Source organism: Chaetodon trifascialis, chromosome 9, assembly GCF_039877785.1.
Source record: "Chaetodon trifascialis isolate fChaTrf1 chromosome 9, fChaTrf1.hap1, whole genome shotgun sequence".
Classification (NCBI taxonomy): Eukaryota; Metazoa; Chordata; class Actinopteri; order Chaetodontiformes; family Chaetodontidae; genus Chaetodon; species Chaetodon trifascialis.
In genome coordinates, this window is record NC_092064.1 from 20,131,765 (window position 1) to 20,155,877 (window position 24,113).

General features: G+C 44.4%; 2 protein-coding genes across 4 annotated transcripts in view; one reads left to right on the plus strand and one right to left on the minus strand.

The window, feature by feature from the left end:
• Positions 1-15,331, plus strand: part of ift80 (intraflagellar transport 80 homolog (Chlamydomonas)) — a 34,800-nt gene extending 19,469 nt beyond the window's left edge. For all 3 annotated transcript variants that reach the window (XM_070970405.1, XM_070970406.1, XM_070970407.1), the window contains exons 9-20: positions 5,165-5,344; positions 6,700-6,818; positions 7,254-7,328; positions 7,868-8,031; positions 8,113-8,177; positions 10,004-10,139; positions 10,259-10,406; positions 11,585-11,756; positions 13,233-13,322; positions 13,483-13,655; positions 13,864-13,987; positions 14,481-15,331. In XM_070970405.1, coding sequence (XP_070826506.1) covers positions 5,165-5,344; positions 6,700-6,818; positions 7,254-7,328; positions 7,868-8,031; positions 8,113-8,177; positions 10,004-10,139; positions 10,259-10,406; positions 11,585-11,756; positions 13,233-13,322; positions 13,483-13,655; positions 13,864-13,987; positions 14,481-14,591 — 1,557 coding nt within the window. In that variant the 3' untranslated portion in view covers positions 14,592-15,331. The remainder of the gene's footprint in view (positions 1-5,164; positions 5,345-6,699; positions 6,819-7,253; positions 7,329-7,867; positions 8,032-8,112; positions 8,178-10,003; positions 10,140-10,258; positions 10,407-11,584; positions 11,757-13,232; positions 13,323-13,482; positions 13,656-13,863; positions 13,988-14,480) is intronic.
• A 4,748-nt stretch (positions 15,332-20,079) lies between these two features.
• Positions 20,080-21,037, minus strand: LOC139336683 (uncharacterized membrane protein C3orf80). The gene has a single exon (XM_070970860.1). The coding sequence runs from the start codon at positions 20,878-20,880 to the stop codon at positions 20,221-20,223; it is 660 nt and encodes a 219-aa protein (XP_070826961.1). The 5' UTR covers positions 20,881-21,037; the 3' UTR covers positions 20,080-20,220.
• Positions 21,038-24,113: the final 3,076 nt, after the last annotated feature.

Consider the following 24,113-nt stretch of genomic DNA (forward strand, 5'->3'; position numbering starts at 1 on the left):
CCTTCTGATTAGCGTGTTGTTGACTTGCACTAGGGCTGGGGGGAGCAGAGAGCAGTCAGGGCAGACATATTTAATGCTTGTGGAGTAATGGGGCTGAATCAGCAGATAGCTCCACTGGGAGCCATTAGTCCAGACATATGTCATTAACCCTTTCCCTGGCCCGAGCTCCACCCCCACCCACCCCACTCCCTTCAGCCCAGGCCATGAAGACCAGAGCACTGTTTCAGGTAGTGCAGATGGGGGTAGGGGAGTAAACTAATGGCACTGATACAAACTTTCATTTTCTCCTTTTCCCTGCTACCCTCTCAGTCTGTGTGCTTCTCTCTTTTGTTAGTGCTCTGTTTTCAAGATAGCTTTTGTTTATTCTGAGCATGCTCAGTGTTGCATAGACCAGGCAAGTCCTGCATGTAACCTTCTCCAGAGCAAGTTAAAATAAGGGTGTTTGACAGAGTTCACGTTATGCTCCACTAAAAATCTATACTTCATGTATTCAGTGCTCACACCCTGTTGGCTTTAAGGGCGGATGTCAAAGGAAGGGCATACATACATAGATCATCTGTGGTCTGCATCATGTCAGTTACTGTGGATATTCATGGTACTAGACAAAGTATCAGAATGTCCATAGAAACTTTTCAAATCACAGATTTGCTATTTATGTTCCAAACACTCATATTTTGGCTCAAACAAGTCTAAATACACAGCTTCCATTTTGTCGCTGGCGAATGAAGTTGCTTGTGAGAACTGGAAATCACTCACTGTGAAAGTTACAAACTTGATACTTCAATTTGCTGGTACTTTCTGTCTGCCATGAAAAGTTGTCACTGAGTACCATAATTCAGGCTGAATGCAGCTGCTATTCTTTGGAAAGGAAAAACTTTAAACTTTCAACAGCCACCTTTCAAGCATAGAGGGAACAAGTATTTTGAGCTAAATAGATGGGTGGAATATCACTTTGATTGTGGGGTGATGTTAAAAGAAATGAAAGAAACAACTGAAAAGAAGCAGAGTTAGTAATACCTATACCTACATGGACAGGAGCACATAGTGGAGATTTGGTGCCTTGTGAAACAGGCTTGGGTTATAATTTTGAGGGGTAAGAACGTCCTTGCCTTTGAGCTAACATAGCCTTTTCGCAGGCCTCCCCATGCTGGCTGTGGCTGCAGGGCAACAATAGAGAGAAGGGGCAGGCCCACAACACCTGCCAGTCTTAATGGTAAACATATGTCGAGAAACGCAGAGGGTGAGGAGGAGGAATGGAGGAGGGAGAGGGCAAGTACACTCCTTAAAGAGGCTCTCACCAGGCTGAGCATTCATAGATTGGCTGTGTTTTTTAGGTGCGTGCATGCATATGGGTGTGTGTTCCAAGTTGCTGTTGTCTGCTAGACTGTCAGCATGTCCATGTGTGCCTATGGTAGGCTGCATGCTGTAAGCAATGGTCTGTGGATCATCGCATCATAGGTCTGAAGCAAAAACAAACCCAGATAGTAACACCACCTGCAAACTAGGGTGAAGGATGGTGAATCGTAGAGCAGCGTTATCAAATTATTGTGGGGATACTACAACATCCCACAGGGCCAGTTTGACCAGTTCAGCACACCAGGGTTTGCCATGGACATGCGACTAACGTCTGAGTGTCTGAGTCACATTAACACACACATGTCAACGCGTACAGGATGCGTGTGTGGGTGTTTTGCTTGGTGCTCGCAGTGATCATTGCAGGTGTACTGGCCTTGGTCTCCTGCCATGTCTTTGACACAAGCACAAGTGTGGGCATGTATGTGTCTGTCTGGATTGCATAGCGTGTGTGTAGGCTTACATGCACAGCCATGCATTGCTGCTGTATGTACATGCATACGTAGTCTGCGTGTATAAGCTCATTGTAAGTTTAAGGGGCCTCCCCGTCTCTCCCCCAGAGCTCAGCTGAGAACTACACGTCATGTCTGCCACCTTCTCTCTGGCCACAAAGCTGCCCATTATGGACAGACAGGGTTCAGTGACCAGAGAGTGGACTCCTGCTACAGTAGATGAAGGCCCAGACCCACTTTCCACATTCTACTTGCCCCTCCTAAATCTCATTTTGGCCTTTATTCACTCTTTTGGCATGTCTTAGTGCCTTTTCTTCTTCTTGCTCTCTCTGTGCTAACCTTGAATCAAGTAGAGTTCACAGTATCCAGTACAGTTCCAAACCTTTTGGCTTCAATGAAACCAGTCGCCAAATCTACTGCCACTTTCTTGCTGATTTCCCCTTTCCCCATCTCCTTCATCTCTCCTGTCCCTCCTGTCCACCCCCACCACCTCTTTCTTCCTTTTTAAAATCTGAAAACACCAGTCTGGCTTTGTTATGTTGGAAAGGAATAAACAGGAAGAAACACCATTTCCATAATGATGAAATACATCTGCTCAGACACTGTCAGATGCGAGGCAGCAGCAAGTGCTCATTATAGATGCAGATCACACAACACAGGTGTTGTCATTGCTGAGACCAAACAAAATACCTGGGCTGTGCCTGTCCAACACCTACAAGATGATGTCTGTAATGCACAATTTTGTTGTTTACCAACTATAACAGGACGCAGAGGAGGAAGAGATGTTAGTCGTCTTCTCTTGTGTCACTGTATCAGTCCTCGTGTGGACATACCACAAGTCAGTTGGTCTTAAATTCTCCTTTTTATGGACGAGCTTCCTGATGCAGTTTTCTCCTGACCACTTTCTTGTCAGGCAGCCTGCTGTCAGAACATCTAAACTCTTCGCCCGTAAGAAGAGAGGGAGTAAATGAATGAAAGGTAGACCAAGAAGGGAGAGATGCTGCGGTTTTGACCGGGCGCTGCTCTGGAAAAGGGTTTCATGTCCCAGGTTTCTCCTCTGTTGGCCTAGTCCGTCCGGCTCGGGACAGCTATAGGAAATCCCCCTGTGTCTCATAGTCAGACACTGACTGACAACTGTGACAAGCCTGAGGATTTTCACCTCTTTTACACACATGCACACACACACCTTCAAAACAGACATTGGACACTCATGGGGGGCGGAGTGAACCCACATTCATTCCCCCCTGTCTACACAAACATGAATTCGTCTGATGTGGTGTTTTCTTCCAGTTGTCACAATTGTAGTATTTACACTTTCTTCATCTCATCTATAGTTTCTCTCACTCTCACAAGGACAGACCACATACACACAGGTATGTGCACAAGTTCTGCACACACACAAAGACAACCCCCCCTTCCCACACACACATCTCACTTGCTGGCTTGCCGGCTGGCTCTAGAAGGAGTCAAATGGCTCAATGTGCTAAAAGCATTAGGTAAGCATGGATCCAGCAGTGCTCCTCAGGCTGATATCATATGTCCTGCTTCATTACAGTCTGGTGTATACATTCAGCTGCATCTCTGACCCACCATCTATCCATCCCTCTCTCCTCCATCCTTCTCCTCTCCTTTTCCCCCTTGGGTGCTTTAACACAGAGCGGGCCATCTCAAGATGTTAGCTGACGAATGGATGAGATCTCATTATTGTAAACGCTGGGCCAGGCAGGCTTCTTGGCTGTGGAGATCATGCAAGCACATGCATGAGCACGCGGATAGACTCAGGTTTGCAAATTTATGTATAAAGAAAGTATGTATATAAAGAAAGGCTAATTCCTGTCACGTGATGTATCAGTAAGGAAGCGTGGAGCTGCATAAATGAAAGGGAGAAGAAGTCAAAAAGCAGTTAATTTCAGTTTAGCAAACTATCTCTTGTCCACTTGGCTGTACAGGTCTTGTTTTTATCTGCAACTATTTTGGGTCCTGATATGACATAAACTGCTGACAAGGCGCTGACCAAAACTACCTGAGCAGTGTGTGCATGAGGCTGACAGACCAGGAGAGGGAGAGAAATCCACCGGGCCTGTAACCCGCAGCCTCCCGACTGTTACCTCACGCCACACCTCACATCCCGCAGCTGCCTGTGTGTGAGGCAGCGAACACACTGAGGCCTTTTCTCCAAACGTCACCGCAGCGCTCGGCCCGCTGCACCACGCTTGTCTTGTTTACAGCGTGAATGCACGTATTTGTGTGGAACATCACAGCTGAGAAACCTCCAGCCCAACTCAGATCAGGCAGCCACTTTGCGCCCAAGGCAAGGGGGAGGTCAGGCAGGGCCACTGGGGGATGAGGAAGGTTCGCAGTGGTGATGGAAGGTAGGGGGTGTATTGTGTCAGCAAGTCAGCGGTAGTTACAACAGAAAGATTCCAGGTGTGCGCAGCAGGCAGCAACAACTTATATTTCTAGGAGACGGACACTTATTTGGTGTACTTTACTCTGTTGCTGCCAGGGCTAATGAGTGAGCGACCTGGAAAATAACAAATCAGAAAACATTAGCTGTCGGTGGGTCCAGACGGTCTCAAGTGATTCGTGTTGAATCAACACAGAAGAATGTTTTTGTTGTTGTTGTTGTTGTAGTAGTAGTACTCCACAGAAGACATGAGGGACAGGGGTGTGGAAAGATAGAAGTGGAAGAAGGAAAAAATACTGGAAACAAGGGAAAAAATAAAGGGATTACAGAGAGAAAAAGGATACCTGAGGGAAACTGGGAGAGATGAGAGAGGTATTCTTGCCTTAGATATCTTTCAGTTGTGTCTTTCGCCATCACTGACTCTGTTGCTTTGTGTCTCTTAGTCCCCTCAAAGCTCTATCTTTTCAATCCCTTTCTCATAAAAAGAAGGGAGAGGTCTTGTTAATCAGCTTTTGGCTTCAGTTTGGGGGCTCGTATATAAACCCTCCCTTTTCCTCCCTGTACCCCTGCCCCCCGTGTAAGTAATAGATGAGGATAGCAGAGTGTATGTTTACGAGCGCGAGTGCTGGACTTGGCAGGGCCGAGCGCTACTTCAGTGTCTCACAGTTCATCACAGCTCAATGACTGACTGACTGACTGACTGGGCCCCTGTCTTTCTAGCAGAGTTTACATTATATGCGCACACACACACACACACACACACACTCATATGTGCGCACTCACTCATACATGACTCTTGACTCTCACCGCTGCTCTTCTCTAAACTTCTCATTGTTTCTAGTTCCTAAGCCATCCCTTAAGGTAATTGTTTAAGACTGTAGATAAATATCTGAAGCCATTAACCATATTGTTCTCTCGCTCTCTCTCCCCTTGCCCCCCCCCGTCCCTGCAGTGGTCTTATGCATTGGAGAAGCCCAACACAGGCAGCGTGTTCAGCTTGGCTTGGTCTGCAGACGGCACCCAGCTGGCTGGGGCCTGCGGAAACGGGCATGTCATCTTTGCCCATGTGGTGGAGCAGCACTGGGAGTGGAAGAACTTTGTGATCACCCTTAGCAAGAGGAGAACCATGCAGGTAGGATGAGAGCCACACATACATCTTGTTTATGTTTCTGCTCCTTTTCAACCTTAAAGAAAGTCTATTTAATCTTGTCTAGGGAAGTGACAAAGGAGGGATATAATACAAGGCAATGACGTCAAGGGAAATATGGAATCTCACCTAAACAAATGGTGCAGTTATATGCATATGCAAAAGAATCGAGCATCTTGATTCCTGGTCTGTTATAAGAGCTATAGTTTTACACATGAATCGGCATGTCTATGAGGGAAATTAATAGGTTTTCACCAAGTAAACATCAACAGAAAAAGCTCAGTTATGTCAGCATAACAAGAAGAATTGAAAAGTACTGCTATGCCGTAGGCAGACTGTAAAGGGGTGAGTGAATATGCTATGTAGAGAAGCAAACGTTTCCCAGGCCTTGACTAGTTTTGGCCATATATTAAAGTCGGACCCTCCCAGTGTGCCAGTGTGCAGCCCTGCAATGACAATGACCAGCCTGTCTAGCTGCCTCTCTCGCTCCACCATTCTCGACTGTTTAAACTCATTCTAACCACAAGGTAGCGTTTACACGCGGTTAACACACCCAAATGTACACACACACACACAATTTTATACTTTCAGTCAGGGGTACACACGCACACCTACAGAAACAAGGTCACGCACATGCATGTGTCCCAACACACACGTGCATTCATTTACCATCGACATCTTTACCAAGTGCAGTTTGTGTAAGCCAAACAAAGTTGGGTCATCAGCCGTTTATTTTCAGCCTTGCAGGCGCTTTTCTGTCTCCCTCCTCCCCCTCTCCTCCTTGCAGTCCTTTTTAAAAGTGCACATCTGCCAGTGGTTTGTGAATCAGCCAGCTAAATTTACCACCTTGCGGTCAAATGTTTTTTATTCCTGGTTGTGTTGCATGTAAATTTGGCTTGCTGGAGGGAGCAGAGGAGGAAGATTTGTAAAGCTGTAAAAATAACCCCACCTTTCACCTGGTGCTGGAAAAGGCCTTTTCATTCATTCACAGAGAGAGCTGGAGGGAAGTATTTATCTATGCAGGTGAAAAAATGAGTAGCAACCGCTGCACGCACACACTTAAAACAGTCAAAACTGCTTTCTCTGACCACAGTTGCCCTACGTATACTTGGACATACTGTAGACTGTTTCCTGTGTATATTCAGAATAAATACACTTGAATGTGTATGTGAGTGTGTTCACTACTGTGTAAGTGAAGCCAGTGTCTCCCTTTGTTGTTTGTGCATTTAAATGTAAAGTGTTACCTCAGTAGTATAAAGTTTATACCTGTTTAATAATTTGTAAGAACTTCATTCATCCCTTCTTTTTTTTTTCATCTAACTCCTCCACTTTTTTCTCAGGTGAGGAACGTGATGAACGACGCAGTGGACGTACTGGAGTTCAGAGATCGAGTCATCAAAGCCTCTCTGGCATATGGTCACCTTGTGGTCGCCACTTCTCTCCAGTGCTACGTTTACAAGTGAGTAGCCCACCCCTCCTTTGCTTTTTTCCCCCTTTTTCACGCTGCTTAGAAAGTTCTCATCATATGATTTAAGAATTTCCCTCATACATCAGGATTTTGTGCATCACATGCTCATCTGTTACATATATCGAGTAAAATGTGATCCCATTGAAATAGGGCTTCCATGCTGTGTATTGTAGCTAGATAAGTCTGGATGAATTAAGGAGTCCTGGTGAAAAAACGCACTCTCCATGCTTTATTTGTTGATTTATCTCCCCTCCTTTCATTAATATTTCCATTAGTTTGTGGTCCTTCATAAGTCTTTGCCTTTGTGTTCCTGTTTCCAAAGTCTTCTCACCTCTGCATTTAAACGTCAGATGTTGCACTTTTGTTACTGGATGTCTGGGTTTTTCGCAAGTTTCACTGTGTGTTTGTGATGTTTATTCACGCCAGCTCAAGAAACTGGAACACTCCCCTCATCTTTGACCTGAAGGAGGGAACAGTGAGCCTCATCTTGCAAGCAGAGAAGTGAGTCTCTCTATTCCAGGAGCAGCGTGGAGAGAACAGGCTGTTGGATCGTCTATCAGCTTCTCTAATGCTTCATTACTCCGCACTGACCACTCATCAAGCAGCCAACCAAGCACGCACATACACACACACACACATAGGGACTGTGGTCTAGATTAGCCAGCCCTGTCATACAATAAGGCTGAGAGTGAAATCACTGGGGGAAATTAGATTAATATGGAATAGCTCTTGTGCAATACTCCAATGCGATGGCCCTGACAGTCAGCATAGAGCTAAACAGATTACCGGCCCTTCTGAAATCACAGTTGAGCTTGACGAGTCTTGCTGAGTTAGTTGATGCTTTGTTAATGCACATTACATGTTTAATAGACCCGCTTGTGTCAGTTGATTAACTCAACTGTTCATTCTTTTACTGTTGAACATTTCATCTCATCTCCCTCCTCGCTCCCCTCCCCTCTCCATGCTATGTATATATATATATATATACAGTACACTTACTCCGCTCTCATCCACTGCATGCTCTCGTCTCCCCCACCCAGGCATTTTCTGCTCGTGGATGGAGCAGGGTTGTATACGTTCTCCTACGAGGGTCGATTGATATCTTCCCCAAAGTTTCCTGGTATGAGAGCCGACATCCTAAATGCCCAGGGTGTCTCGCTTAGTAATGACACCATTGCCATCCGCGACAAGAGTGACGAAAAAGGTGAGGGTATCTCTATCACCATGATAATTATATGAATAGAATGGACTGTGTTTTTACTGTGTTCTTTTCTCCCCTCACCAGTCATCCTTCTCTTTGACGCCTTGACCGGGAAAGCCCTTGGCGATGGGAAGCCTTTAACTCACAAGGTGGGTCATCCTTTGCCCTCATATTGATGCTTTTCTGCAAAAAGAAAGTTCTCCAACCCTGTTGCTTTGTCATTTAACTTCCTGTCTACACTGGAAGTGGGGACGTGTCAGCTTGCGTAAATTGACATCTGCAGCTTGTGATCACCATGCACCTACATTTTAGCAAATATCTGACTAGTTTTCTAATAGAATGTACAGCGTGAAGGACTGACAGAGCAGGAAGAAGATGAGAGACTTTCTTCTGCAGCAGTATGACAAACATTGAGTGGTATTTGCAAAGCGGCGCTGATTAATTCAGTTCTCCTGCACAGCGCTGGGATCAGCTAGTCCTGTTGCTGTTTTAGCAGTCACAGTGACTGATCAGAAGCCTTTGTGTTTTATTATGTGTTGATGTCAATGTGATGTCATAACAGAGGAAGGAGTATGGCCATTCACAATGTGTATTAATATAGTATTTCTTCATCCAATAACACAGTGCACAGCGGAGATTCCTTTGGTTAGTTGAACTATTACCCACAGGCCAGTTATCTGTGACGTGGACTCATAGATAACTCATGGATATCGCATAGTTGGGTGTGTTTTAAGTTTATAAATCAGATTCCAGACTAACAAAGCAAAAATCGACTGGTTTAGTGATCATTTGTCAAGAATGTGAATAATAATAATAGTAATAACCAGCATCATGGAACTGGTAAGTTAGCATGAGAGCTCTTGATACTTTAGGATAGTAGTAACACCTGGTTACACCAGTGAAATTGATTTGTATGTCCTTGCAAAATAGGTGGTGCTGGAAGCTTGGTGGCATAGTCATGATCCGGTAATGTGGGTCATACTGCATAGCTAATATGGTAACTTCTTTTAAATTAGACCTTGTGGTTCTGTCCTGTCCCTCGAAGGTCAGCACCGTCATCTACAAGCAATATTAACATGTCACCCAGGGGTCAGCATGCTTTTTGCTGACTACATTATTTGGTGGGATATAGCTCTGCTCAGGACAGGCACAGGGGGAGACGTGGTGTGAGATTACTTTTTTTCTTTGGAAACAAGAAATAAAACAAATTGTTTCAAAATGGTAACAATAAAGTATATATCTCACCCCTGTGTGTCCTGTGCAAGCACATTTTGTTATAGCCGGCATCCAAACAGGGCTATGTTAAAAACATTTTTCCCTAAAATATTGCACTATAGAGTAATACTTGAGCTAGCCAGACCCAGACTGCACTGTAAGATTGATGCTGCTGCTTGTTTTCCACATCTCGCAATCTATTCCACATCTATATGAATCAACCGGTGAGGATGCTGGCTAGCTTTAGCTAAAGGTTGTGGCTAATTGTTGGCCCTGATGATTCAACAGGCCAGGTTTTATCTAAATATATATAAAAAAAAAATGACTGAAGACACAGGAACAGAATGGGGGAATGGCTTTGGAGTTAAACTAGCAGAGAAAGAGACAAAAAGAAGGAAAGAATTAGAAGAGAAGGAAAATAAGTTGAGGTAGCAGTACTCACTGTTTGTCAGCATGGCTTTGTCTGCCAGTACTCCATAGCTCCAAGACACTGCAACGAAGCCAGCTGGCCTTGGCCAAAAACATACACACATTCACTCACTCACACACAGGTTCAGACACACATATACCCACTCAATGTCTCTCTATCTCTCTCTCTCTCATATACATACACACACTTGGCAGAAAGGCTGTTGGGTCACGATACAAACTGCTCTCCCCCATTTCCTTTCTTTCCCTGATCTTTTGTCGTCCCTCCATCACTCACTCCTCTGTTCCCTCTTACCTTCGCGCTTGTGTGTGTGTCATTATTCATGTGTAGCTGGAGGTGGTGGAGGTAGCTCTGGACCAGTGTGGCCCGTCCACCGAAAGAAAGATTGCTCTGATAGACAAGAACCGCGACCTTTACTTGGCCTCCATGCGTCATCTCGGGCGAGGGCCCAAAATCTGCAAAATTGGTGAGATGGGAAGGCGAGGACACACTTGGCAAGATGTTTAGTGACTCTCTGTGATTTAATACACAATTGTAGTTAACACTGGGCTAATGTGATTGTTGCATGTGTGTTTTGTTGTATAGGGAGCATGGTTCACAGCATGGCATGGAATGATGCTGCTAACATCCTGTGTGGAGTCCAGGACAACCAGCTGACAGTGTGGTACTACCCGAGTGCTGTCTTCACTGACAAGAACCTGCTGCCAAAAACGCTGCACATAAAGGATGCCAGGTAGACATGTACAGTCCTTTTCTCACACTTTAACGTCAGCTTTTTTTTCATGTGAGTTTAAAACAGTCATGGAATTGAAGTAGGATAAGATGTAAAATACAAGCTCAGAAGAGAGATAGAAGCAGTTTTTTTTTTTTTTTTTGCACCTTCCAGCTCATTCCCCACGGTACAGCACATAGCGCTTTAGGCACTCTTCTTTGCCAGCAGCTGTCAGACTGTACAATGCTTCCTGCCCAAAAGTCCTCAGCTTCAGCCAGTACAGGAGGTGCTAAAGCAGAGTGCCTGCACAATCTGTACAGGCCATTCTGGACTACTTTTGCGTGTCTCTGCTAATCTGAACATTTAGTCTTGTTTTTATTTATGCTCATATTGCACACACCGTACTTTTCTATATTTTTTGACTCTCCAAGTGGTTTCTGGCTCACTCTTAGTTTTTACACTTCTTCTGCTGAATCATACTTTTTTCAGACATCATACATTTGCTCTTAATAGGATTAAGTTTTGCCGTTGAAGGCTGCTTATGTCAACACAACCTTAATTACTGTTGCTACTTTTTTTTTACTTTTTTTTTTGCTTTTTTTTTTTGCTTTTACTATTTTGATGTTCCAGCGGGCAGATTGTATCATGGGAATCAGTAAAAGTTTGTTTATATGCAATTTGCAAATGGGGAGCACCAGATACCAAGTGGCAAGAGCTAATAAATAAACAAATACAAAGGCTCCACTCTTACAACTTCATCTGGGTTTTTAGGATATCTGTGATGGACGGCAAATTGGACCGAGTACAGTGAAAGTTACAAAAGCAGCACTGTCAGTATGTTATTTCATCAATTCAGCAAAATTGTACATGTGGTGGGCTGCCACAAATTACCCTTTGTATTAGACATTTTGGCACACACACGTGCACATAACTGGAAAAAAACTGTATGGTCAATAAGTCGATTGTTGTGTTCTTAATTAGCACAGTCCATCATCATGTGCATGTTAACATATTACATTGTGACTTAGCTATAACATATTGCATCGCCTCATATGTTAGTGAACAGTTAGTCTTTTTTCCCACATGAGCATTCAAAACGGGAACACTCAGATTGTTCCAAGCTGGCTTTTCAGGGACAACATGACTGTGAGGATGTGGTTACATGTGTTTGTGTGTGTGTGTATTTGTCCCCTACAAAGTGAGTTCAGCCGCACACCCCACATTCTGAGCTATGTTGGCACCAAGGTGACGTTACGCCAGGGAGACGGTTCATTGGTGTACAGCAGTGTGCCTCCCTACCCAGCACTCCTGCATGAATACAGCACCTCTGGACGCTGGAAGGATGCGCTGCGCCTCTGCCGCTTCGCCAAGGTAAGATACTCACGTATCTCGTGGAAATGTGAACTTGGCTGTACCTGCTGTGACGTCTGGTCTCGGTGCTTGTTTACCCATTTGAAGTATATCTTTACATGTTACATACTAAAACAAAACAGCATTTGTTCTATTTTGAATTTGTATTTATGTAATTGACCTCAACATAGTGTGACATATCCCGCAGTCTAGGGCTGTGGCACAGTCCAGGTTCCTGTGGCGTGTGTCGCATGCACGCATGTACTGTATGTTTGAAAGAGAGCGAGACAGACTCTGAAATGAGAAGGTAGTAGACAGGTTTATGGGAGCAGACCAGCAGGCTTTAATTAGCCTTCAATTAGCCTGGTGACACCATTTACCGGATTTAGCCCCCGTAGACCTCACTCATAAATACACACTGCGCTATATGCATGTGTAAACTCTCCACATGCGCGCACACACACACACACACACACACACACATTGAATGCAGTGTTAGACTGTGTCTTTGCTCGGGCGATGATGCAATAACCACAACCCTGGAGAAATGGACGGCTAGTAGCAAGACGAGGGTGGGACAAAACGGAGAGAGAGACAGAGGCAAAGACGGAGAGAGAGGCACTGGTTTTAAAAGCCTTTTCCTCGATCCCTCCCCCCTCTATTTCTGGTAAGAGTTTGGTGGCAGCGCGGCGTTTCCCAGAATCACAGTCCTTGTTGTCGGTAAGCCTTCACCTGATAGGAGTTGATGCAGGTATCAGTTTAGAGCCAAACACACAAACAGGCATACTGTACACAACATAAAGCATGACGATGATACAGGCACACCAAAGGAAGATTTCGCCCGAAGCTGTGATAGGTAGTCTAGTGTTTGTATCAAGCTTATGACCTCGGCCAGTGGCTGACAGTGTCATTTGTTGTTTCCATGAGTGGTTTCCGATTAGAGCGGTTTGTCTCTGTGATGGACACTGATTAAAGGGGGAATTACAGAGTGGTGACTGCAGTGTGAAGTTTGCTCAACTTATGGGCAATTGGTGGTTAAGGCTTTGCTTTAATGAATGCAGCTGCACAGAATAAAGTGGTGACACATTTGTTGACATTCATTGATGTTGCATACAGCAAATGTCTAGGTTTGTGTTTGCATGCATCGCGCGTGTTTTCTTACTGGCTTGTAGCATGACAACCATGAGGCCTGTCAGGATATGAGCAGGATGTGCGTGAGGCTATAAAGACACCATCATATCCTGTCCCTGTGCACATACGCACACCCCATCATGCTTTGTTGTATTCTTAATCACTGTTTGCTGACTTTATATATGAAATAATACATTTGGGACAAGGTTAAGTAAAAGTTACATGTACTCAGATGATATTTATCTGTGTATGTGAAAAGGTATAACATGGAAAATGGGGAAACTTATTCAAAAGCTGTTCTCCAGGTCATTGTGTCAGATATTGTCATTTAAAAATGCTCACAGCCTCTGCTCCATCTATCTACAGGACCAGTCTTTGTGGGCATGTCTTGCTGGTATGGCTATGGCAAACAGGGAGCTGACCACAGCGGAGATGGCCTATGCTGCCATTGGAGAAGTAAGAGCATTAGTTAATGGCCAGTTCAGTCGATTTTCAGCCAGGTCTTCCAACACCAGTGATTTTGATAGAATAAGTACGTTAAAGAGACCAAGTATAAGTTATCTCGTTCCCAATCTTTTTCTCTCTCTCTGCACATCCGCTCCCTCTCCCCTTTCAGCTACCGAGGGTGCGGTACATCAACTTCATAAAGGAGCAGCCGTCTAAGGAGTCGTCTTTGGCCCACATGCTGCTGTTCAGCGGTCAGGTCCAGGAGGCCGAGGCCACTCTCTTACAAGGTGGTCTCATCTACCAAGCCATACAAATCAACATTGACCTTTTCAACTGGGAGAGGTACAACTCATTGTTTGTCTAAATGTGTGTGTGAAGGAGGAGCTGGAAGGAGAGGGGCAGTAAAAGATGTTTAGGAAGCTTTTTCTCAGCCTCGTAAGGGGTATTTTTGGGGGAAAGTCTAAAATGAGCTTCAAGTGAGAGTTATGGTGAAGCATGTTTTTCCGTACAAGATGGATGTCTTGTCTTCATCTTGTCATTTTGCATCCAGGGCTCTGGAGCTGGCAGTCAAACACAAGACCCATGTGGACACCGTGCTGGCCTACAGGCAGAAGTTCCTACAGAAATTTGGCAGGAAGGAGAACATCAAGATATTCCTGCAGTACGCTGACGGGGTGGGTCAGGGCAGCCCATCTGATGCACTGCATTCATTGATTTGGGCAGCGATCACGCTGGACAACTTTTTAGCACTTGGGGGGGTGTTTTTGTAATTGTTTCCCATGGGTTATCAGCTTTTTGTGCTCTGCTTCTACACTCTGCATGCCTCCAGTTCAAAAAAAAAAAGTTTAAATCTGAGATGATGAAGACTTGATGTCACTTCTGCTTTTTCTCCGCTGTCCAATCGGAAGAGCCCATAGAACTAAACCGACAACAGCCATTGAAGTTGTTGCTGTCCAACAGGATTATTTCATGGACACCTCTCGCTGCAAACAGTCCCTCAGTGTGATCAGGAGAAAGCATTAACATGCACCACAGTTTTCAGGCATCCAGTGTGATCAGCGCTTTGACTAATTTAGCTGCTTCGCTCTATCAATCCCATACTGATCAAAGCAAAACGCAGTATCTCATCTACTCGCATTTCATGTCATCTTTGTCCGTCTCTACCAGGTGGAGGTGGACTGGGAGAAAATCCAGGCGAAGATAGAGATGGAGTTGTCCAAAGAAAGAGAAAAGGCTGCTAATGCCACTGTGAGGAGCAGCGTGGCCTCGCGACGTTAACGCTCAGCGGACCTTTCTCTAAAACATCGGCTTTGCAGAAATTGTGATTCCCATGTGTTTTTGACATTTGGTGAATATGAGGCGGTTTGGCTCGGCCTCACAGTAATAAAAAATGTTCTGTACTTGAGGTACAATGTCCACCATTAGGTCCAAGTACTTTAACTTCAAGTAAAAACAAAAGGGAACATTTGAAGATGTGTAGTCTTTCAGTAGACCATGAAGAATATGACACTTGACTTTGACTTTAACGGTCTTGTTTCATGTGCTGTGTAATGTAAAACATTGTATGTGTCATTCTGTTACTGCGGGTGGATGATTTGAAGAGTATCTGTATTTCTCAGCCTCTCATTGATTTCAGTGTGTCAAGTTCAAAGTTGATTGTTGCCTTTTTCCATTTGTCAAAATGCATAAATGCATTGCTTTGTTTTCTTGTCAGTGATGTTTGACTTTGTATTTTATACCTATAGATATTTTTATAGCTCATATAGTCAAAACTTTGCCTTCTGTAAACACTAAAAAAACAATGTCAGGTAATAAAACAGATTGAAATGCTGTATATATTCAGCCAGAATATCCTCTTTTTATCGTGTTCCTTTAATGTCTTCATGCATCACTGGTTCTTTCCAAAGATCATAGAGTGTCTTTAAGATGTCTTTTCAGCTTTGTACATGCACCCAGAGAGTATTTCTAGGTGCATATGTGTGTTTTAAAGTCCAATATATCTACAGTATGTGCTTCTCTTTGAGTTATTCTTGTATTTCCTTTTCTGCTGAGGTGTGAAACCAACCGCTTGCCATGCAGCTCCACCCCCTGGTTGGCAGAAGGCCAGTGCATCAGTGGACCATTATAGCCTATCCATCTCCTCTAGTGGCCCAGGAGGGACGAATGAGAGAGAAGATCTGTCTCAGGGCTCTCCAAAAAAAACAACTGCTAGACCATATCACGATGATGTGGACAGAGTCGGTAAAAAGTGATCGGCCCAGTCCCTGAAAAACTGCCGATGCTGAAACATCAGAGAAGACGGTAGATGTGTGAAAATCTATCAGTGGGTTCATTCTCTCTTGCTGTTGCTCCCCCCCCCCCCAGCACCCTGCACCTTTAGCCACTTCTACCCTGTTTCTCTCTCTAACTCACTGTCTCTCTCTTATTTTACTCCCTCCATCTGCTTTATTTCCAAGCCTACTCACTGTGTGATAAACCAGAGTCATCCAGATCCAACAGCATTAACCTATGAAAAGACTTATCAGTAAGGGGTTGGGTTTCACATGCATTACCACCGAGAGCGGCCGCACACAGTGAAAAACACAACTAAAATGAATTGCGTACTTCCTCTCAAACTACAAAGCACGCTGCACACAGTCTTTGTAATGTGAGGATTTTTTTGGTGATTCTCCTCATCTGTAGATTGGAAAAGTCATGTTTAGACTGCCAATCTTTAGACTTTTAATCTCACTCAGTTTTTCATTTTTTTAAAGTACACAGCACAAAATACCTAATAGATTCTTCACTTTTATTAAACCACAGAGCTGCAGTCCCATATTTAGTGAAGATTTCTTATATTCGATTGATAGCCAAACAATACAGCCCCCCCAAAAAATACACTTCCTGGATTTAATGTAGAATTTACAAGAAGGATAACGCTCATTGATTTGACCTTTATAGTTGATCTGTTCTTTGGTCCAGTGAGCAACAGAGTTACTGGATCATTGGCGCAGGTTCTGCTGTTGCTTACACCAAATCCATTTTCTGTGTGTGTGTGTGCGCTGTGTGTTCGTCCCTGTGTTCATCTGTGTGCGAGTCTGCTTTTTCTGTCTGTGTCTCTGTATTTGTCTGGATTTGTAATATGTGCATTTGAGGAGAAATGCTGTCATCTTCCCTTGCAGAGGGATGTCCCACCTTTACATGATCTGATTAAAATTTCATGCTGGGAGATGCGGAAGACTGCTCGTGCTGCTGCTCTCGAACCCGCTGTTACGGCTCGATATGGGAGCCGGTTCACAGTGAACTTCAATGGCCGTGAAGGAGAAGATGAAATGCGACATTCGCCCCTCTTATGGTATGAGTAGCACTCATACATGTCTTCATGCATTGCCATTCAAAAGTTTGGACACACTTTCCTAGTCAATGATTTGTATTTATTTATGTTCTTTTCTACATTGTAGAGCAATACTGAGGACATGAAAACTGTGGAATAATACATATGGAATTATGTTTCAAACAAAAGCAAAATATATTTTACATTCTTCAAATCAGCCACCTTTTGACCTGATGTCAGCGTCAGGAGGGAGTCCCCTGGAATGCTTTTCGGTCTTGAAGGAGTTTGCATGTATGCTGAGCACTTGTTCGCTGCTTTTCCTTCACTCTGCGGTCCAGCTCATCCCAGACCTTCTCCTCTGGGTTTAGGTCAGGTGATTGTGGAGACCAGGTCATCTGATGCAGCCCTCCATCACTCTCGTTCTTGACTGACTAGCCCTTATGCAGCCATAGGAGTTCAGTTTGTCTTGAATTTTTAATAAATTGGCAACAGTCATCAGCAAAGCATCCCCTACACCATCACACCTCCTCCGTGCTCCACATACAGATGCCTGCCTCTCACAAAGACATCACTGATTGGAACCAAAAACCTCAGCACAGATTTGCATTGGTCTGATGTCCATTCTTTGCATTTCTTGACACAAGCAGTTCATTCTTGTTCTTGTTGGTCTCCCTCAGTTATGGTTTCTTTTTAGCAATTCGACCTCGAAGGCCTGATTCAAGCAGGCTCCTGCGAAACGTAAATGTTGAGATGTTGCTGCTACTTGAACTCATTTATGTGGGTTCTAATCTGGCATCTTTCACCATAGCGGTTGATGGTTTTTGTGACTGCACTTGAGGAGACATTCAAAGTTATTGAAATTTTGACTGACCTTAATGTCTTTAAGTAACGATGGACTGTCATTCCTTTTCACTTCCTGCCAGCTATGCCACCTCTGCACAACAGAGCGAATGGCCTCAAATGCATTAAGAACACAAGAAATTTCACTCATTAACTTTGGTTAATGGTACACCTGTGAACTGAAAACCATTCCAGGTGACCACCTTAAAGCTTGGTGAGAGAGTGCCATCAGTGTCATGAAGGCAAACAGTGGCTACTTTGAATAATCTACCACAGAATTCCACGTCTTATTTCATAGTTTTGATGTCTTCACTGTTCATCTACAATGTAGAAAATAAAGAAAAGCCACTGCATGAGAAGGTGTGTCCAAGCCTTTGACTGCTACTGTACATCTTGGGGGTCTCACCCCATCTCCTCTCCCCATCAGTGGCTTTTAAGTGTGGATTTTAATGCTTTTAAGTGCAAACTCCATCCACCCACAGTTTTCCCTGTGGAAAGGAAAGCCATCAGTGTTCACTATAGTGGCTCTGCCATCATGGTCTGGCTGTATTGGATTACACAAGCCACCGCAATCACACTCAGACTTTTTCTGTAGGGGGCATTAGAGGAGCTTGAGGTCTCTAATTGTAAAGTCTAGGTTTGCGGATACAGATGCTCTATCAGTACCTTCTCCATCCATATTTTAATAGCTAAACATTTGACAGAAACTGAAGTGTCACTTATTGTGGTGAATAAGAATGCTTTTATTACACCGTCCTAACGAGTATACATTGGTCTTTCTGATGGCACAAAACCACCCTGGAGCCTCACATAAACCAGTGGAGTTGATCTAATGAGTTGAGGGTCACTGGGTGCTTTATCCCTGCTTATGCACAATTAAAGAAGCATTAAAGAATGGACACGTAAATAAATGCACATTTTAGATGCTAACAACACTTTCCCATTCTAACAGCTGAATAAGTTAATTTATTTGCTTGCCATGGGTAGAGAGATTTGTTTGATGTAATGGATGTTTGAGCTGAAAGGATTAGCTGGCCTCTATGTTGATAATTGACAGGTTCCAGCCTCTCCAATGCGAATAACTGTGGCTTTTCTATGACGGTAAATTAAATATCATTGTGTTTTGGACTGTTGGTCAGACAAAACAAGCAATTTGACACAACAAGCATCATCTTGCGCTCTGGGAACCTACAACCTATTCACTACTCCATGACATTTTATAGATCAGCCATGAATCAGTCAATCATGATATCACTTGGCAGGTTTTTTGATAATGAAATGAATCATTCCTTGCAGCCCAGATGGAGATTCGCTGTCATTTTGACCAATCACATTTCTTCAAATCTGAGCTTGAGCAAGCATACTGCAAGTGTGACTGACTGACACTCGTTCAGTAAGTGTCTATGGCAAATGAGCTTAATTTCATATCATAATGAGGCATTTTAATGGACGCTTAATGGCAGATGTGCCCAGATGTGTGTGTCAGCTTAGTATTCGGATTGCAGCAGCAAAAAAAGACACTTCTTGTCTCATTTGTCAGAAATGCAAATTAGCAGGGGACGGTTCCACACTTACGGTCACCCTACATGTAGATCTGAAGGGTTTTTCAGTCTGCATCTTAAAACCACTCTGCCAGAACAAAAACAACTCTGCCTCTTGTCTCTGTCTCACCCCTCTTCTCTGTTAGATGTGCCTTTGTCCGTTCTTTTGCTTGGTCTGAGCTGTGCAGCGTTGGGGCAGCAGTTGTGATCTTGCCTGACATGCTATCATCAAAATACAACTTTGTGTCTTGGCAGCTTACACCCCATCAGTATGCCAGCTGTAATCTCTGCCATTGTTTTTTTTTTTTTTTTTTTTCTCCTGAATTCAAAACCTGGGAGACACTGATACATGGAGCCTCGGGGCAGCAAGGCTCCCAGGATCAGAGCATCTTTGAAAAACTGCACACTTACAGCAGGCATATCAGACATGGCTCAGGTCACTGATAAAACGCTCCTCTGTCAGCCCCCCAGTAAAGTGTGTGTGTGTATGTGTGTGTGTGTGTGTGTGTGTGTGTGTGTGTGTGTGTGTGTGTGTGTGTTTGTGTGTGTGTGTGTGTGTGTGTCTGCATGTATGTATTTGAGTCAGTTTGAGAGAACACTGCTTTCATGCTGATAAGCTATAAATTAAGTGGCTCTAAAGCTGGCTGATAAAACCTTGTGCCTCAGAAAGTATTAAAATATTGTTATTCCTCCCTTCTCTCCCTTTCAGCGCACATTTCAGGTTACTGAGAAAAAAAAAGAAATCTGAATATTCTTCCTTTTGTATGCAAATTCAATCAAGAACACAAAAAAGAAAGGGAGGTCTTACGGGTCCAGCAGAATATTTAGCATTAACATTATAAGAAAGGACGGGAATTTGACAGAAGAAAAACGGTTTCACGGTGCCACTGGAAATTGAGGTGCTGAAGTGGAACTTAATGCGATTGTACCGGAGCCAAATTAGCTGTCCCTATCACAAAGAGCGTCAATTTCAGCCGCCTTCGCTTATTTTATAATCTCCTTTGCTTTAACCCAAGCGGTCATTTGCATACAAAAGGCGAGTAATCCCCTATAATCTCACAAAACACGTACATTTTCTCAGCCTCCTTCCTTTATTCTTAACATTCAGGATTATAATTGCAAGTGAGTTTATATCTGCAAGATAATTACCCTGAAGATATTAAAAGAAGAATGCTGTATTGTCTCTGCAGCTTTGCTCAGTCTCTGTTTCCCCTCAGACAGAGTTCCGAGATGTCCTTGGGCTGTGTTGCGGTCCTGACACCTCCAGGACATCCCGTCTCTGGTCTCCGGCTCTCGGTCCCGCCGCTCTCACCCTGCCCTGACCGCCCCTCTCGCTTTCCGACAGCAAGTTATCATCGGACCGGTCTCTGTGCATCTCCTGCATGCTTTCCTCATACGTGGGCAAATATTTCACCTCGTCGTAGGCTGGCAGGTTCGGGGAGGCGAAATCCCCGAGGCTGCACTCCGGGTACCGGTCCAGCAGGGAGTCCTGGGACGCCGATGCGTGCCCGTGAAAGAGGGAGGGCTCCTCGCTGCGGTCATGGTGCGGATGCCGGCGGGGCCGCGGGCAGATGATCCGCTGGATGAAGTAGCCCATGGCAAAGAGCAGCAACAGGATCAGGATGCCCGACAGCTTCCGCGTAAACCAGCCTACGTTGTCGAAGAAAATGTGGATGGGGAGCTTGCAGCAGCGCACCGTGGAGCTGGCGCTGCCGTTCCCGGTGACGATGGGCGGACAGCACTGCTGGCCGTCGCCGCACTGGACCTCCCCGCAGCTCCGGAGGGCTTGACAAGCGGAGAGCAGACATGCCGACAGAAAGGTGCCCGTGGTCCCGCGCGTTGTCCTGCCGCCGCGCGGCACACGGGGCATCATCTCTGGATCACCCGGGACGGAAAGCAATGCGCGTGTTGCGGCCGCCGTGCGTGCGATGTTGTAATGTTTAAAGTCCGCTCAGGTGCTACAGGTCTGCCTCTCTCTCCAGCTGTGCGCTCATCACCCGCTCTCACAGCCACTGCAGCGCGGAGCGGGACGGCAGGTGCCCCCCGCTGAGGACGACCTGTCTGCTGCGGTTTGGGCGATAGGAGTGGAGCAACATCAGTGCCTGGAGAGAGCAGTGATGAGAATCATGAATAATCTTACATCATTATCATGCGAGGACATTTCTATATGTTTCCTAGCATGTCCTTACACCAGTGCAACCCACATACTGTCCCATCATTTGGCACTGTCTCACTGAACCTCACCTGAACTGTCCTCCCCAGGAGACTTGTGACCCCAGCTATCTCACATGAACAACCTCCCCTTAGATGACTGCAGTGTTTGCTGCAGAGCCTCATGATTTGTGCTTTTTGGGAAAATTCATGTATCGGGAATCCTGTACGTGTAGGAGGGGTGACAGGATGATTGCTCACAGTGTGCTCGGATAGACTGTGAAATCACACTAGTCTTCATTCTGCAGTGGTTGAGGAAATGTCGAGATCCTTTACATAAATAAAAGCACCAATACTCCAATATAGAAATACTTAATAACAAGTAAATGTCACTTAAGTAAAAGTGTGATTATTATTAGTAAAATGCATTTAAAGTATCAAAAGTAAACATAATCATAATGCACTTATATTGGCCAGGTGAGCATTTAAACAAAGTATATCATATTATTAGCTCGCAATGACTGATGCATTCAATTTTAAGTAGCATTCTACTGTTGTAGTACATTGAGGGAAGCTTATTTCAACTATTTTATTTACTGGTTGGTAGTTTGAGCTGTCACACTGCCTCATGAGATCACATGTTTTGTATGGAAATACTAATCTTTAAAGTAGCCTAACTAAACTAAGGGGCAGATGTAGTATAATATGGAATAAAATGGAAATACACGTATGTCATGTACCTCAAATTTGCACTTGGGTACAGTACTTGAGTGGTCATCCCACCACTGGGGGCCTGTAACCCTCTGAAGGATCCCTTCAAGATCCCAGACCCCCACTTCATGACCCCTCGCCCCCCAAAAGGCTGGGCTGTGCTTTGAACTTGCACCTTTACTGAATCCTGCACGGACAAAGTAACCAGTAACGGGTGAATGCCCCTGACATAAGGCGCCAATAGATCTACCCCTCTCATAAAAAATGAATAGTTCTTGCAATGTGGGCTGTAATGGCCCCCCATTAGAAGAGTGTCTGGATTCACATTAGTCCAGCATCACCCGAGAGGATCATGTGTCTGCAGCATTGAAGAACATAACCATAAAACTAAATCTCCAGTTTAAACGACACTCTCCTCGCCCCAACGTGTTAATTTACACTAAAGATGTCCCTTTGGATAGCGTCCAAGAATGACAGACGGCCCAGGAAGCTGCTCTACAAGTACTGAATATTAACAGATTAATTTAACCAGTCTGCATGTTGTATTGCAGTGAAACAGTGACTGCATGAATAATATTCTACAGTGGTTGCACAGAGTGACCAAGGTCACTTTCAAAGTCTTATGCTGTTATTGGATTCGAAAGGATTACAGCCTCTTTTCCTCAGAGAATAGGATTTATGATATTAAGACAGCCCAAAGAAGACTATAGCCTGTTAGTATATTTTAAATAAAGGGGATTTTAGTGATGAGATATGGCACCCGCAGTCTTTTGTCAAGTCTTCATGGTGAAAATCATACAGCGGATCCTTTTAAATTACAGGAGCACTTCACCCCTCCTGCCTCCATGTTACTCTTTGTCACTAATAGCCAGTCTGTATTCCTAATGCACAAGACAGCAAATCTAATTACTGGAGCATTATGATGTGAAATTCAGTAGAAGGGTAACATCATGCAGCCTAATTTATGCAGCATCGTATTTCTTTCTGCCTCGATTCGGGAAACATGATCGCAGGGCTCCCTTCTGTCCAAATAAACAAATACACAATCAATAGCCTGTGGATGGCTCTGAGAGAAACCCTTCTCAGTCGCTTTGTTTCGAGGGCTTTCCCAGCACTTCTGCTATTCCGCTGCTCCGTGGGCTCTTATTGACATGTATTGGGAACAGCTGCTATTTTTGATCGCAGCTTTCGCTCTCTGGAAAGTAGAATAATGCTGCAGTCTCCACATTGTAAAGGTGAACTTGAAACCATTTGGTTGTTTAATCTTCCCTAAATCCAACCCATGTAGGCACTTATGAAGATGAGACTTCATAAGACTTAATTCATCCTGAAGAGTATGAACGAGAGTACACGACATGAAGTCATTTTTCCATTGTTAACATTTTTTGTTTTTCTCAGGGACTTGGTGACAACATATTACAATCCAATCCTTTCCGTTTCCCCTCTTGTTTGTCCTCTTTCTCGAAGTATTTCTCCACCTCGAGTCTGTTTCTGACCCACCACATCCTGCCTCTTTTTCCCTCTTTCCCTGAAATCCCACCACAAAGTGCTCTTCTCGTGTGAGTAAGATTGATTGAATAAATTCTCTTTTTATCTCTTTTGCCGCCTCTTCTTTCTTGTTCTCTGTCCATCCAGGAGCGGCTTTCAGCAAACACATCAAACTAATTAGAGGCCAGCTACATCCCAGAGGAAACGGGGAAGGACAAGTGTTCTTCGCATGGTATATTTACAGAAAGTGGAACGTTTCTGTGCTCTAACAGTCACGGGACTTGAGCACAGATGTAGAAAGAGGATTGCGATGAAGCAGTGAGAAGCATACACACAACAAATCTGTTGACACCAGCAACACAAAGGCAGCTTTGCTCCTGTTGCATTAACCGACATAATGACTTGGAGCTGCAGTCTCCTGTATGTCTAACAATTAACATGATAACACACCGACTGCACTATATCACCGTAATAAACGTGCTGCGCTGTATGCTTCCATTAATCTGGCACAAACGTCTCTTGTGTTGTGCTTAATAATTCAGTCTTATGGGGTCCATTAGCCCACTGCAATGATGAATGGCAGTGTTCATTTTCATGTGTAAGAGACGCTGATGTGCGGACCGCCCAACTGTCAATGTCATGGTTATCGTTTTTGCATTAATTATGAAACAAAGAAAGCCTTGTCAGGCTTCGGGCTTTGTTAATGGACCCACTGATGGCTCTGGGTCTCGCTTTGTTTGCACCAGAGCAGGAGTC